A 15,768-nucleotide genomic window follows, 5' to 3' on the forward strand; every position below is an offset into this window, starting at 1 on the left:
ACTGTTCCTTTTGGGTTTGTTTTGTTTAGTTTTTGGGCCACAGCCAACAACGCTCAGGTGTTACTCCTGGTTGTTCAAGAACCATTCCTGGCATTTTACCTTTAGTTTTTCAAGTATATATTCCTTTTTCAGGTGCTTTATTTTTGTGTGCCAACTCTTTAGAATTTAATTTGTATGTTATTTTAATATTTTAATTGAGGCATAATACTTTGCAAAGTTTTTCCGAGTGGAGCTTCAGGTATACAATGTTCAATACCAAATTCATGACCAAAGTCAGTTCCTTCTACCAATATCCTGAATTTTAATCCTTACATCTTTGACTTGTATATATCGAAATTTTGTAGTAGTTGGATAAAATCTTATCTTTATCAGTTGCTCTTGAGATTCTATGAATTAGTTTTCTTGCCATCAGCAAATTGAACTGCTATTTCAAAGGGACATTTTTTTTCTTTAGATATATTTATTTTCATAATGCAACCATTGGATGAATTTCTTAGAGAAACTATTCTAGCCACATTCGATAAAATAACCAATGGCAAAATTAACTGGGTCAGAATTTTCTCAGGCTCTTTATTATATAAGAGGAAATAAAAGCATAAAGCACTAATTTTTTTTTTGTTGACACTGACTTGGCATATCAGTTCATGGTTTGGTGAAGTGAGTGTGGGCCAAGTGACAGGCAACTATTATACTCTAAGAAGAGCTACAAGCCCTCAGGTTCTTGTGGGACAGACAAGTCATGGTTGCCTCAGCATTCAATTAAGCTTCAAGCGTCCTAACTGAAGAGCAAGAAAAGGAACTTTTTTATTGAAATACTATTTTATGTAAAATCTGCCCTTTTCCCTCTGCCATAAATTTTGTTAAATATTTAAAATAAATTCAGTGAGGGTGCCATATTCTATGAAAGAAACAAAAGCTACTTTAGTAATAATGTATTCAAATAAATTAAATTCTAAGAAAAGAGTAGTAGGAAAGACTGTCTTGTGACTGTTCCTTGTTCATTGATGTGCGTTCACCTACATCTCTAACCAATCCCCTTCCCTTTGTCCGGCTTAATTTCAAATGACATTATCTGAGGGCCAGAGTGATAGCACAGCAGCAGGGCATTGCCTTGCATGCAGTCGACCTAGGTCAGACCCAGATTTGATCTCCGGCATCCCATATGTGTCCTGAGCCTGCTGGGAACAATTTCTGAGCACAGAGCTAGGAATAACCCCTGAGTGCCACTGGGTGTGGCAAAAAATATGCCATTACCTGAGAGTAATCCAGCTGGCACTTCCTAGCTCTCTGGAAGTCACCAATTCATCTGTCGAAAGAAAAAACAAACAAGCAAAAACGCAGCTTGCTGCTTAAATGAGGATTGTGCAAAGCATATTTTATACATCACCATCTGGGCTTGATGCTTAATTAGCAGTGGTGGAAATTGACCCTCAATTTTAATTATCAGTAGAAAAAATTTCAGCTTTCACTGCAGACAGACAATTGTTGCATGCCCATGACAGCAAGGAAATAAATCCCTTTCGAGGGAAATTTTAAAATGGCTTTGGTAGCACTTAGTTTATAGATGCTGTCATGTTCCAGTGATGCAAACAAGGTCACTTCCAACTATCCTGGCAGGCTGACATTCTACTGAACCCCAAGATGATTGGACTTGTAATTGTGCTCTGGGCATCAGGTGTGTGCTATCCTTAACAAATTTGGAAAATTTGCACCCTGTGCTATCTAGGGCGGGTCCTTTGACTCTTTTTCTTTATGTTATATGTATTGCATTCACACAAGAGCTTATTCTGTGATCATATTCCACACAAATATACACATCAAACATATGCACATAAATCCAATACACACCACAAGTAAGCGCATACTCACACCATACTACATTCTTCACACACCACAATCCTTAAAGCACAAATGCATGTACCATATATACCATCACTGCATACATCTACTAGATGTATGCACTGATAAACCACTCACCATCATACCCTACCTACCCACATACCGTACATACCACATATAAGGCAATACTTTAGACACTCCACCTACACCCGTAATTGCCACACCTTCTACATATCATTCATATAAGCATGCCATTCATGTCTCATGAAGTCAACACGTACATATATAGCACCAAGCATATCACAGTAGCTTCAAGGACAGCAGACACCCAGAGACAATGGTACTGTCTGCATTGAAATATGAGTTGTACCTGAATATGTTTAAACAGTTCATTGAGTAAATCAAAATAGAAATGAGTATTATTTTTTTTCTCCTAGAAGTGAAAAAGCGACCGTAGCCTCAAATGATGATGGAGATGAGTTTTTCACCGGACAGTTCCAGAAGGCTCTGGCAGACCTTGACGAGGACCTAGATGGTGAGAATTGAGAACCAGCTTGCCTGCATTCTGACATTAGCCATGTAGCAATAGACTTGAAGGGCATGCTGTTTCAATGTGAGAAAAAGTCTCTGAGGGAAGTGTAGTTCTGCTTGGAGCAAGCCTGGATTTGAGAACGTATGTACAGGCACATGAGATTTCTGAAATAGCTTTCAGCAGTGATGGAGACTTTAGGCAGTCTGTTTTGAAGAGTCTATGCAAATCCACCATCTTATGTCCCTGAGCATTTGCTTATCTGCTCAATCATTTACAGCTAACTACCAGGTGCTCCAGACTTGGTCAACTGCATCTAAAAAATAGGAGCTGAATGTAACTAGTATCCCAAACCACCTCTCCTAGTTGATGCTGAAATAGTGTTTTCAGAAGACTTAGATTTAGACATCTCTTTTTGTTTGTTTGTTTGTTTGTTTGTTTTTGAGCCACATTTGGTGGCACTGTGCTCAGAAATTACTCCTGGTAGGTTCATTGGACCATATGGTGTATGAACCTGGGTCAACCCCATAAAAGGCAAATGCCTTACCCATTGTGCTATTGCTCTAGTCCAGGGGTCCTCAAACTTTTTAAACGGGGTCAGTTCACTGTCCCTCGGACCATTGGAGGGTCTGACTCTAGTAAAAACAAAATTTATGAACGAATTCTTATGCACACTGTGTATATCTTATTTTGCAATGTAGAAACAAAACAGATACAAATACAATATGTAGCCCGCAGGCCATAGTTTGAGGACCACTGCTCTAGTCCTTAGATATCTGTTTTTTGAGTAGGAGGTACTGACTTTGTGTTGAACTCTAGTATCTTAGGTGGGAGACATCAAGGAAGCACAGATAATTCCTCTATTAAGTACTAAGACTTGTGGCTATATATGCCCAGATCATGTAGAGATTACAAACTGAAATGATATTCTAAAGTATATATAACTTTCACAAAATAAAATTCCCCTTACACAGAGGAATCAAATCAGGACATAATTAGATTAAGTGTTGAACATAGACATTTTACAGGAGACACTAATCTGGCATCTGTGTTTATACTTTTTTTGCAGAAAAAATGGAAAAGACTTATGAATCAGATACCAGTTCTTTAACCAACTCCACAAGTTGTGTGTCCAGTCTCAGCACTCAAGAAGCCATAACCTCCAATAGTGATGCAGACACCATCCCAGTCACTTTTATAGGAGAAGTTTTAGACGATCCTGTGGATTCAGCGATGCTCTCCAATAGAAACAATAATGCTGGTTCTTTTGACCTGAGTAGCTCAGCCAGGAGAATTCCTCGGTCTCCAGACCAGACTGAGCATAGCCAGCAACCACAGCAAACAAGCAGGAATAAGGTGGTCGTGTGTAACTCATCTGTTTCTTCCTATCAGATGGGAGTGGAAATCAAACCACTCTTATCCAACGCCTCTAATAATGTGAATCAGACTAAACTGGAGCATACACTAACTACTGCATCCTCACTCCGCACATCCAACCTGAACACAAAGGCGCAAGACTGGGAATCCCCAGACTATGGGAAGAAACAGGGCCTGGAAAGAGTGGCTTCACACTCAGTACGGGACAAGGACGGTGACAGCAAGAACAAGGCCTCAACACAACTACCGTGGTACCAACGAGAGCAAAATTCAGGAGGAAGTTATGGAATTAAATATGGCCTCACAACCTACAAAATTGTCCCTCCCAAGTCAGACATGAAGTACTATGACAGAGGAGTATCCCTCACCACGGGTGCCATCAAAATTGATGAACTGGGAAACCTGGTGAGTCCCCATGTCAATAGAGGAAGGACTGTTGCTCCAGAATCTCCAACTCTGGAAGAACAAACCCAACCCATTGAGAAAGTCAAAGAATTCTGGAAGTCAAACTCTATAAAAAAGCAGTCAGGTCAATCTACAGAGAGTATGGACAAGAGAACCCCTGTGGACATCCCTGCTGAGGTGGAAAGTAAACCCAGAGCAGAACCCATCTTCCCAGACCCTCGTGTGGTGGCAATCCAGCCTAGCCAGCAAGAAAATGGGAAACACATGGAGGATGGTGGAAGCCAAACACCCGTGACAGCCTCTGGCCGCATGAAAGTCCCAGCACCAAATGCCACTGAATTCTCTTTTCTCAAGCCCCAGAGAAGGACATCCAGTCAGTATGTGGCCTCTGCTATTGCCAAGCGTATAGGGCCACCCAAAGCTCCCGCTCATATGGTAAGAAAGCAGAATGATGCCTGGAAGACCTGTGAAAGCAGAATGCCCGAGGTTATGGGGCAGCCCCCCACTATCAACAACAAAACAACCTCCAGCCCACCCCTAGAGACACGTGCACAAGAACTTAAAGATGATGCAAAGTTACCCAGCATCCACCTTCCCAGCACCAATGGGGAAGAAGCGACCATTCGAATGAATCCCAGAGAGGATGCTTTCAGGGGATCTTATGGAAAGTTCTCTACTCAAGACAATCTCTCTGGTACCCACAGAAGATCCTTTGTCCCAGCAGGTACATCTTTACACAGTGGAAAGCACCATACAAGTAACCCCCAGGTCTTCTCAGCATCTGATATCAAGCACACGCCAGACCATCAAAATCCCCCATCTTCTCACTCCGTTGAAAATCAGGCTCTTGGAAGAGTCCTGATGGGCAACTCCAGGCGGATTCCCATCTCCAATGAGCCGCCTCAGTCTCCCACAGCATCCAGCACTAATGGCTACGCCAAGTCGGAGACCCTCCAACAGGGGGAAAAACCTGGTGTGTCGTGTACAGACATAGATGAAACCGACAGCGCTTTGACATCAGACATCTTTGGGCCAAAGAAAAAATTCAAACCTGTTGTCCAGAAGCCAGTCCCCAGAGAGACTTCACTACACAGTGCCTTGATGGAAGCCATCCACTCAGCTGGAGGGAAAGACAGACTCCGAAAGGTGAAACCCTACCAGGAGCGGGTGGGCCTCCTTCCACACTTGTGGGCTGAGGGGCTACAGAATGAGACCCTTAGATTAGCATTTGAGTCTTTGCAAGTTCCATTTGAATGTGGGCTATGACTCCCTGTCTGTGGAGTCATTTGATTGGCCCCACTAAAGAACGGGCACTGATGTTTTAGTGCTTGTCCATGCCGCCATTGAGAACATTGTCACCACAGGAGAATCTCTATGAGTTTAGGACTAGAAAGACTGTTGTGAGTAGTAAAGTGGGTCATTAAGAAATCAGAATATGGGGCCGGAGTGGTGGTACAGCAGTAGGAAGTTTGCCTTGCGCGCAGCTGACCTAGGATGGACTGCAGTTCCATCCCCCGGCATCCCATATGGTCTGCCAAGCCAGGTGCAATTTCTGAGTGCAAACCAGTGCAGAGCATCAACGGGTGTGGCCCAAAAATCTAAAAAAAAAAAAAAAAAAAAGGAAAGGAAAAAGAAATCAGAATAGTACCCCTTAACTCTTCAGACATTCGGCACATTACTAATAATATCTCTTCGCATTGCTTATGCCAATATAGAATTGGGAAGCATTTTCATTTTCTCATTTTTGCAAGTGAACAGCTGGAACAGTGAGGTCAAGTGAGTATAGCCTGAAGCACTAAGGGGGGGGAGCTATGCACCCCACTTCTGACATCAGAAAGCCAAGGAAAGAAGTCATTCAACATTGAGAGACCATTATCAGGACCATAGAAGTAGTCAGCAGATAGGTATTTTGCTTTGCACACAGCCTACTGAGGTTGGATCGCCAGTACCTCAAAGCCTACCAGAAGTGATCCCTGTACAAAGCACCAGGAGTCAGCCATGAGAATTGCCAGATTCTGGCCCAAAACTTAATAAATAATAATAATAATAATCTAATAACAACAACAATAATAGTAAATATTTGTTAGTGTTACTCATATACATAGTATTTGATTTATAATTACAGTCTTTTTAGTTTATTATTGTTTTTATGGCTAAGATAATATGATATGTATTAAAGATTCTCATTATTTAGGGGTACAATTTCTAACATAACTCACCTCAGAATGTATTGTCAATATTTATTTATAAATCATAATATTTGGGGGGGGTTTGGGTCACACCTGGCAACACTCAGTGGTTACTCCTGGCTCTACACTCAGAAATCTCTCCTGGCAGGCTCAGGGGACCATATGAGATGCTGGAATTCGAACCACTGTCCTTCTGCATGCATGGCAAACTCCCTACCTCCATGCTATCTCTCCGGCCCCTATAAATCATAATCTTTTTTTTCGGGCCACACCCATTAAATGCTCAGGGGTTACTACTGGCTAAGCACTCAGAAATTGCCCCTGGCTTGGGGGGACCATATGGGACCCCAGAGAATTGAACTGCAGTCCTTCCTTGGCTAGCACATGCAAGGCAGACAGACACCTTACCTCTAGCGCCACCTCGCCGCCCCTAAATCATAATCTTAATAGAAGCTCAGTCCTTTTTAAATAAGAACTGATCATACTGATAAGTACCAGGCTTGTTTATTGCTACCTGACAGCATTTCTCCATCTTCTAAGTAACATGCCTAGACACTTAATTTTTTAATTTAATTTTTTTATTAAATAATTTTTATTTTGACCAAAGTGGATTACAAATCATTCACAGTAGTATTTCAGGTACATAGTGTCATTGAATCAAGGGCATTCCCACCACCAGTATTGTCCTCCCTCCACCCGTGTTTCCAGCATGCATCCCATATCGCCCCTCCTTTGCCCCCGGGCTACTAGTATAAGTGGACCCTTCTGTGTCTGTGATCTACAGCGTCCTTTATAGTTGAATTTTAGATATACAGTGAGTCAGGATCCTTCCCACCACCAATGTCAACCTCCTTCCACCAATAGCCTCAGAGTGCATTCTCTACCACCACCCTTTGCCCCCTGGCCTGCCAGTGTAACTGGCCCCATAGAGTTTAGATTGTTAAAGTTGAGTTCTCTTGATTCTATTATTGTTGACTTTGGCTTGGATATTTAATTCTATTCTCATTTTTTTTTCCTCACCAGTGCATCCAAGACCACTTGGCCGCTGCCCCCCAGCCTTTCTTTTTTCCTTTTCTCTTAATTTTATAGAAAAAATGCAGAAATATGTGGTAAAATAAAGTAATCCATGAACACTTAATTTTTAGACTACACAGCACACCTCAGAGAGAAAGCCAAAGAAACCATCCTACATAGAGTCAGAGAGTGAGCGTTCAGCACTGATGGCAGCCATCCGAGGTCATGGGGGCACCTGCAGCTTACGCAAGGTAAGAGGGGGCCCTTCCCAGATAAGGTGGGGTGTATCCGCATTCTCACTCCTCCATACTAATGGGGACTACAAAGTCAGATGCCCCTCTACTTGGAAATGGATGATAAGCTTCTATCCCAGTTGCCAAGAAGACTGCCCTGTATAGAGTAGCACTTGGGGTCACCACTACAGAGGAAAGATAAATCACCTATATTTCTTGTCCCCCACTCATGCACCTGGCATGGAACACTGACCTAGTCCCAGAATGCCCTTGCATGGTTCATCAGGAGGTGAAATTCTGCCCTCTGTCTTCATGACTAAACACAATCTCAGGAGTCAGTGTGACATGAGGGCAGGAGCAAAATTCTGGCATCAACTTCCACACACTAAGCCAAGGGATATGGAGAGGGTGTCATCCCCATGGAATCTGGCATGCATTTCACACAGACTGACACACGTTTTCCAGGTCTGTCTTCATGCAAGACTTGATGACACAAACCAGGATTCCTCACTTAAGCAGACCACCACCTTGTCTCCCTAAGATGGAGGTTGGTTGGCCACCAAACCCTGTGGGCACATCCTCATGTCACTGTCTCTCCCAGGTGTCATCCTTTGCCTCTGAGGAGCTCCGGAGCTTCCGTGATGCCTCGCAGTCCACGGCAGGAGCAGAATCTCCTAGCCGGGAAGATGCTGGTGTTCACATCCCGCCTCCTCCACCACCTTTGCTCCCTCCAGCCCCCCAGCTTCCCTCAGGCCCCTTCAACGACCCAGCAGATGCCAGGCAGGCCTTAATGGATGCCATCCGCTCGGGCACAGGAGCTGCGCGATTGAGAAAGGTGATGACGGGGCACTCTGTGTAGTTTGGGGTGTTGGGCACAAGGAAGGGTGGGAGGAAGAGTGGCTAAGAGCAATGTAGTGGATGAGCTTGGGTTGTTTCCCTTTCACCTGGGTAGAATTTTAGGCACAACCCCACCACCACCAGCATATGCCTTCCTACAGGTTACTGACTCTAAAAGGGCTTTGTGATATCCCAGCCCCTTGTGCTCCCACCTTGCCCCCATATTGATGCCAGGATGGGCTGCACAGAGTTCTGCAGTGGTCCCTGGAAGGAACTTTCTCAGAAACATGGAGGTATCAGCATACTCTTTCTCTATATTTCTTTATGTATCTGCCAGCAGTGTTTTAAAATGATTGATTTGACAGGTCAGAATGAGAGCACAGTGGTAGGGTGTTTGCCTTGCACACAGCCAACCTGGGTTTGATTGCCAGCATCCCATATGGTCCCCTGAGCCTGCCAAGGGTGATTTATGAGTGCAGAACCAGGAATAATCTTCAAGCGTCGCTGCCAGATGTGGCCCCAAGAAAAAAAAAACAAAAGCAAAAGATTGATTTGAAAGTCCCTTGAGTAGAACACATGCCTTCAGTTCCAGAATGCCTGCTTTCATTCAAGTCTTCTGCTGGACTATACGCTGATAACCTTTCTTTATAATATTTTTGTAATATTTATATGTAATATTTAATATATGTTATATATAAATAATTAATAAATTATATAAATTATAATTTATAAGGAACTATAAATTTTATTTATGATAAAGTTATAATAAATAATAAGTTTAAAATTTATAAATAAAGTATATATTTTATATGTATGGATAAATTTATATAAAATAATGATGACTAATTGGTGGTTAATAATATAAATAATGTAAATTATAATAATAAATAATACATATATTTTTATATGATAAGATACTTTTATGATATTATTTTGACATCATGATCACAAAGTTTGTGATTGAATTTCAGTTCTACAATGTATACCACCCTTCACCCATGAACATTTCCTACCACTAATGTCCCCAGTTTCCCTCCCCTCATCACATCCAGAGATGCTTACTGGTGAATTTTATCAAACATTCAAAGAAGAGTTACTATCATTGATACTAAGACTCTTCCAAAATATCAGAGAAATGGGAATCCTCCCTAATACCTTCTACAAAGCTCAGATCATGCGCATTTCCAAAGCTGACAGAGATACTATCAAGAAAGAAAACTACAGAACAATCTCACAGATAAACACTGACACAAAAATTCTGGACAAATTCTTAGCAAACCAACCCAGCAACACATCAAAAAGATTATATATCATTACCAAGTGGGTTTCATCCGGGGATGCAAGGATGGTTCAGTATAAGTAAATCAATCAACATATATCACATCAGTAAAAAAGAAGATAAAAACCACATGGTTTTATCAATTGATGCAGAGAAAGCATTTGACAAAATCCAACACCCATTTATGATGAAACCCTCATCAAATAGGTGTGGAAGGAACCTTCCTCAAAATAGTAACAGCTGTCTATAAAAAGCCCACAACCTACATTATTCTTAATGGTGAAAAACTGGAAACATTTCCACTAAGGTCAGGCAAGGATGTCCATTGTCTCCACTCTTATTCAACATAGTATTAGAAGTCCTAGCAATAGCAGTCAGACAAGAGGAGGGAATCAAAGCAATTCAAATTGGAAAAGGAAGAAAGCCATACTATCTCTTTTTGCACATGCCATGATGATATACATTAAAGACTCTAAAGAGTACACAAAAAAGCTCCTAGAAACAAACCAAAACAGCAACATGGCTAGCTACAAAGTCAGTACACAAAAGACAGTTGCATTCCTTTAGACAAATAATGACTCAGAGGAGAAAGATCAAAGAGTCTATCCCATTTGAAATAATGTTCAAAGCTATCAAGTACCCAGGAACCAACCTAACAAGAATTGTGTGATATCTATATCATGGAAACTTTAAAACACTTCAGAAAGAAATAGGAGAAAACTTAAGGAAATGGATGAACATTCCAGGCTCATGGATTGAAAGAATCAATATCATCAAAATGACCATCTTAACTAAACTGCTATATAGATTCTATGCAATCTCTATTCAAATTCAGGCAACATTCTTCAAGGACTTAGAACAATTTAATTACAAAGTTTGTGTGGAACCATAAAAGACCTAGGATAGCCAAACCCACATTGAAAAGCAAGAAACTGGGAAGCATCTATTACCTAATTTGTAATTCTACTACAAAGACATAGTGATCCAAACAGCATGGTATTGGAACAAAGATAGACTTTCAGACCAGTGGGTCAGTATAGAATATCCAGTGACAAACTTCCAAGTATATAGTCAATTAGCCTTTGACAAAAGAGCCAAGAACTTGAAATGGAATAAAGACAGTCTTCAACAAAAGGTGTTGGAACAGTTAGATAACCATGTGTAAGAATTTAAAGATTGATCCACATCGCACGCCTTACATAAAAGTTAATTCAGAGATGTAAGGGAGGCCAATATGGTTCCTTTCTCAAGGAACCATATGAGAAATAAATTTGTTGAACCACTGATACAGATTGTGGTAACCACCAATATTAGGTATTGGTGATTGGATTGGTTGCCTAGTGGTACCAGGAGGTACTTTTCTTGGGACAGTATTACTGAAGAAATTAGGATGTATAGTATTCTTCCAGAAGTAAAGGAATATCTGCCTACACACACACACACATACACACACACACACACACAATATCTGCCTACACACACACACACACAAAGTAAAGGAATATCTGCCTACACACACACACACACAAATGGCCAGAGACAGAACTAGAGGGAGGATTGCTGAAAGTGTAGAGGGCATCTGACAGATATGGAAGAACTGTAAATGTAACCCTGACCCTCCAATAGATCCCATCTTTCTCTCCTGAATGCAGTAGGTAGGCATCGAAATCATTAAGGCACACTTGTATTTTATAGTGTTTTCCTTATGGTTCTTTAAAGAAGAGGATGTCATTGCAGTGTGAAAATTTGGTGTGTTGATTTGCGAATTTGTGAACAAGAATGGGTAAACACATCACCCCTTAGCATCCAAATACCCATTTGTTTCCTGATATCACATCCTGAGTAACTGAGACTCTTGTTTTCACGCAGGTGCCTTTGCTGGTTTGAATCATCCAGAAGATCAGATATGGCAGAAACCCACCATCACTACTCAAGGATATACTGTATACAAGAGTCCTCAGAATTTGGTGCGCTTTCTTGTCTATGGGCCAAAACTCGAAATGTTGATTCTCAGTCTGTGTAATAATTTCAAAGTGGGGACGTTTATGCTGCCCCACTTACAGTTTGTGTGCCAAGTAAATGCATTTTGCCTCTGAATATTTTAAGTTGCCAATAACCAATTCTTGTTGGCAGGTTAATAGGAATAGAAATGCTGGTGCCCAACACTACTCCTTAATTCCATTGATGGGAAATGTGGGTAAAGTCATCTTTTATAGAAGTTTGGGACCTTTAAATGTTGACCAAATATGGATTATCAAAGTCATCAGGTTGTACAAAAATATTTTAAATTCTATAGGAAATATATCAATCAGTGGGAACAATTGAAATAATTATGCTACATGATGAACTATATATTTATAATGAGAAAACCATTGGGAGGCATTTTCAAAGGTGATTTTGTTGAGTGCTAAGACTAATGGATTGTTTGTTCCTCAAAAAACCTGGGCTTCAAGCTTCAGGGAAGGTCACTGTTGATAAAATAATGGGCTGTTTTTAAAAATCAACTATGTTCATCAGAATAAAAATTCAAGTGACTTATGGACAGGGGCATTTTTTTTTTTAGTTTCCTAAACATACTAACCACTGAGATCAGAAAGGTAGTGGAGACAATGTCACTGCTCTCCAAATTTGGACAGCTGCTCCTGGTAGGCTGTGAAGTAGAACAGGCTTCTCCAAGGAGAGCCATGTACGGAGCCCTTAACTTCCCTGGATGTCAGGACAGTCATATCTGTCATATCAGCACAGGGAAAGGAGGCACATGTCATGAGTCAGTATCATTGAAATTGGATCGAATCATGCTAATGTGTCACAGTTGGTCATTCTGGATGCTTTTGCCCAACAGATGCTTTTGCCCACCATGTGCCCTACGTCCTACGGTAGAACCCTTAAAGACAATCATTCACTAGTATCTATAATGAAGTTGAACTACTGTGAAACTTTTTCACATCTCAATCTAAAACATTTAATTCTGTTGGGGGGGGGGGCTTTTAAGAGATGGAAAGGAATCAAGAGAAATTATTCACAAAATGAAGTTTCAATCTTAAAGAAACGACAAACTTGGTGAGATTATTTTACTCTTCCAGAATTATTTCTGATCCAGTAGAATGAAAACTTGACTCTGCGTTGTCTAACTAAAGTTCACCACCTTTCTCGGTGTAGCAGGAGTATACGGCCAATTGCTCTGAGTCATCCTGTCTTTATTGTTTGTCTTTAGTGCCACAAATAAAAGAAAATGAAATTATAGCCTGTGTGTGAATTTCACTACTTCTTTCCACAATGTGTTTGAGCAGCCTATCCCAAGACAGAAGGAGAGATTAATTCAGTCAAAAAATATTTATGATTTCCTGTGAGCACAGTCTATGACACATACAGCAGATCCTTTCCTGTTCATATTAGACTGGAGGAGATAGCCATACATGGAATCGGTGGCAATGTATTGGATGTATATAGAACCATGAAGTGATGATATCTTCAAAGAAGAGGATGAAAAATAAAATGATTGCTTCTTGATATTGGGCAATTTCTGTTAAAACTTACAGGAAATAAAAGAGCAAACTGGGTGGGTTTATCATTGATAAAAAAAAATAATAAGCACAAATGAACTAAGTCGAGTTTTTTTTTCCAGGAATATGGAGAGACAAAGAAGGTGGGTGTGCCCACCCTGTCTGCCTGCAAGGGTCTAAGTCTGCTCACATAGGGAGACTAAGTCTGTTCACTTTAAGGTACGAAGAATGTTCCCCCAGTAAAGAATAAGGAAGAAAGGGGCAGAGGCTGATGATCTAAAATAGCTTTATTTCATCTAACCAGGCTTATATCGTACCAAAAGAGGGAGTGCCTAGGATAACTGAAGGGTCACAGAATGTAGCCTGAGGGGCAAGTGAGGTAATGGGGAGAAGCTTAGCAAGAACAATTGGGTTTTTCAATGCCCTGAACCAATGCAGTGTTCATAGGGCTCCTTTAACTGGAGCTCTCGTTAAGGGACTATGGATTAGCCAAAATTAATCCCAGTAAGGAATGTGGGGTGGGGGTTGTGCTCCATTTGTGCTGTCCATTCCCATCTCTGGTCACGTGGTTTAGGGACCATCACAGAAGGCATCGACAACTGATACAGAAGAATAAGAGCACTACAAAAACGTTTTTCTAATCTCTGTGCCCCTGTATTCACATGCAATTTGGTGCCCCGGTTGAGAGTAACACATGAAAGGAACCAGAACTTATGGATTCACCATGGAAACACACGCATTTCACTGGTTTCTTGTGCTTTTCCTCTATCAAAAATGCACAGCACTTTTCCTGTGCTAACCACTATCACTGGAAAATCTAAGATTCAGTTCCTGAATGTGTGTGCTCCATGGGCAAGCCCTCGTTCCCCTACAAGCTCACCTCAGCCAGTCAGCTCTGCTCTTCCCATGTCCATCATTTCTCAACTCAATCTACACTTGCATCTCTAATCAGACCTGGCCCTTTGGGTACAGAAAGATGGACATCCACAGAGCAGGTTCATGATATCACTTTCAATAAGAAGTAGCAATTCTATCTCTTGAGTGTTTATATGAAATCACATTAATTACAAAGAGGTCCATCTCTTTGGGGGGGGGGGGTTGCAGGCCACAGAGGAGCACATTCCAAGTGGTGTTTAAGAGGCCTCAGAGCCCCTCCCAGTGACTCTGCCAGACAATCTGACAGTTAAGTGATTAGGGAAAAGTAGGTGGTGTTTCTTTTGTCCTAAAGTGCAAGAGATTTCCCCAGATCACCCTAGACATACTCAAGGACCCCAGATCACAGAAGCAATAAAATTGGGGGCCCCTAGAAGTGCACTCAATGAAGCTTGGAGGGCCATGTGTGCCAGGATCATTTCCAAATCAGATATATGCAAGACGATTACTTTAACTCCTGTTGTATTTTTTTTTTTTTTTTTTTTTGGTTTTTGGGCCACACCCTGTGACGCTCAGGGGTTCCTCCTGGCTATGCGCTCAGAAGTTGCTCCTGGCTTCTTGGGGGACCATATGGGACGCCGGGGGATCGAACCGCGGTCCGTCCTAGGCTAGCGCAGGCAAGGCAGGCACCTTACCTCCAGCGCCACCGCCCGGCCCCGTATTTTTTTTTTTAATTGGGAAAAGGAAACTGGAAATCACACCCAGTTGTGCTCAGGGATTATTTCTGTACTCGGTGTTCTGTGCTAAGGGATCACTCTTGGCCATGCTTAGGGAACCATATGTGGTGCCAGGAACATATGCTGTGCTAACATCTTAATGACCACTACATCCCCAACTCTGACAGCAATTCTTTAAAGACAGTTTGTTCTCAGCAGTAGTCTGGGCAGTCATCTGATATTCCTACTGTTTCAAATGGAACCCAAGATTCATAGCCTTGATATCATATACCAAGGACAGCAGATTTGTTATTCCAGTTAAAACCCAGATGAAACTTCGGGTTTTGGGTCTATTATCCCCACCAGTAATTCTCTCTCTGTTCTGCTAAGTCTTGATGGAATGAAATTAATGAGATTTGGGAATAAAGTTCCAGATAGTATAATAAATCAGTGACTTAAGAGGTCAACACCCTGCTTTGTGAGGAAAGGGGTTTTCACTAGTGACATCTCAGACTTCTGGAGTCTCCAGGTCATATGAAAGGGGTGGCCAAGAAAGCAACTGGAGTTTTCTTGCACAAATCTACAGTCAGAGAAATATAATGGGCCAACCCTGAACAAAACAGGAAGGAGGAGCATAAAGAAGAATGGGGTTGAACCAAGGTTGATTTTTTTCCAATTGTCCCTGATATCCATGATCTAAACATTTACTAGTTTTGGTCAAGGACTCCAACTTGACTTTCACCCTCACACTCCAAGGATGCCCTAATGAAAGCTCGATTGTCAGTCTTGGTCTCTGTGTGCTATGGTCTCCTGCCTAAGTAGGACATAGTAAGCCTATTCAGAAGTACTTTTTCAACTCTACTGAATTAGGTGCTAAAATTAGGAGCTCTGCAGTACCATGCCAAGCAGAGTTGCCTGCCCTTTCATTATCAGGCAGCTCTGTGGCTTACATACCTGCAACACTTACCTGATAA

The 15,768-nt window shown here is 41.5% G+C and overlaps 1 protein-coding gene across 1 annotated transcript in view; it reads left to right on the forward strand.

Annotated features, from left to right (window-relative positions):
- COBL (cordon-bleu WH2 repeat protein) overlaps positions 1-11,906 on the forward strand; it is a 233,037-nt gene extending 221,131 nt beyond the window's left edge. The window contains exons 10-14 of the mRNA XM_049777026.1: positions 2,277-2,374; positions 3,438-5,296; positions 7,485-7,604; positions 8,188-8,421; positions 11,572-11,906. Coding sequence (XP_049632983.1) covers positions 2,277-2,374; positions 3,438-5,296; positions 7,485-7,604; positions 8,188-8,421; positions 11,572-11,589 — 2,329 coding nt within the window. The 3' untranslated portion in view covers positions 11,590-11,906. The remainder of the gene's footprint in view (positions 1-2,276; positions 2,375-3,437; positions 5,297-7,484; positions 7,605-8,187; positions 8,422-11,571) is intronic.
- The last annotated feature ends 3,862 nt before the right edge of the window (positions 11,907-15,768 follow it).

Source organism: Suncus etruscus, chromosome 7 (genome assembly GCF_024139225.1).
Source record: "Suncus etruscus isolate mSunEtr1 chromosome 7, mSunEtr1.pri.cur, whole genome shotgun sequence".
NCBI classification, from domain to species: Eukaryota; Metazoa; Chordata; class Mammalia; order Eulipotyphla; family Soricidae; genus Suncus; species Suncus etruscus.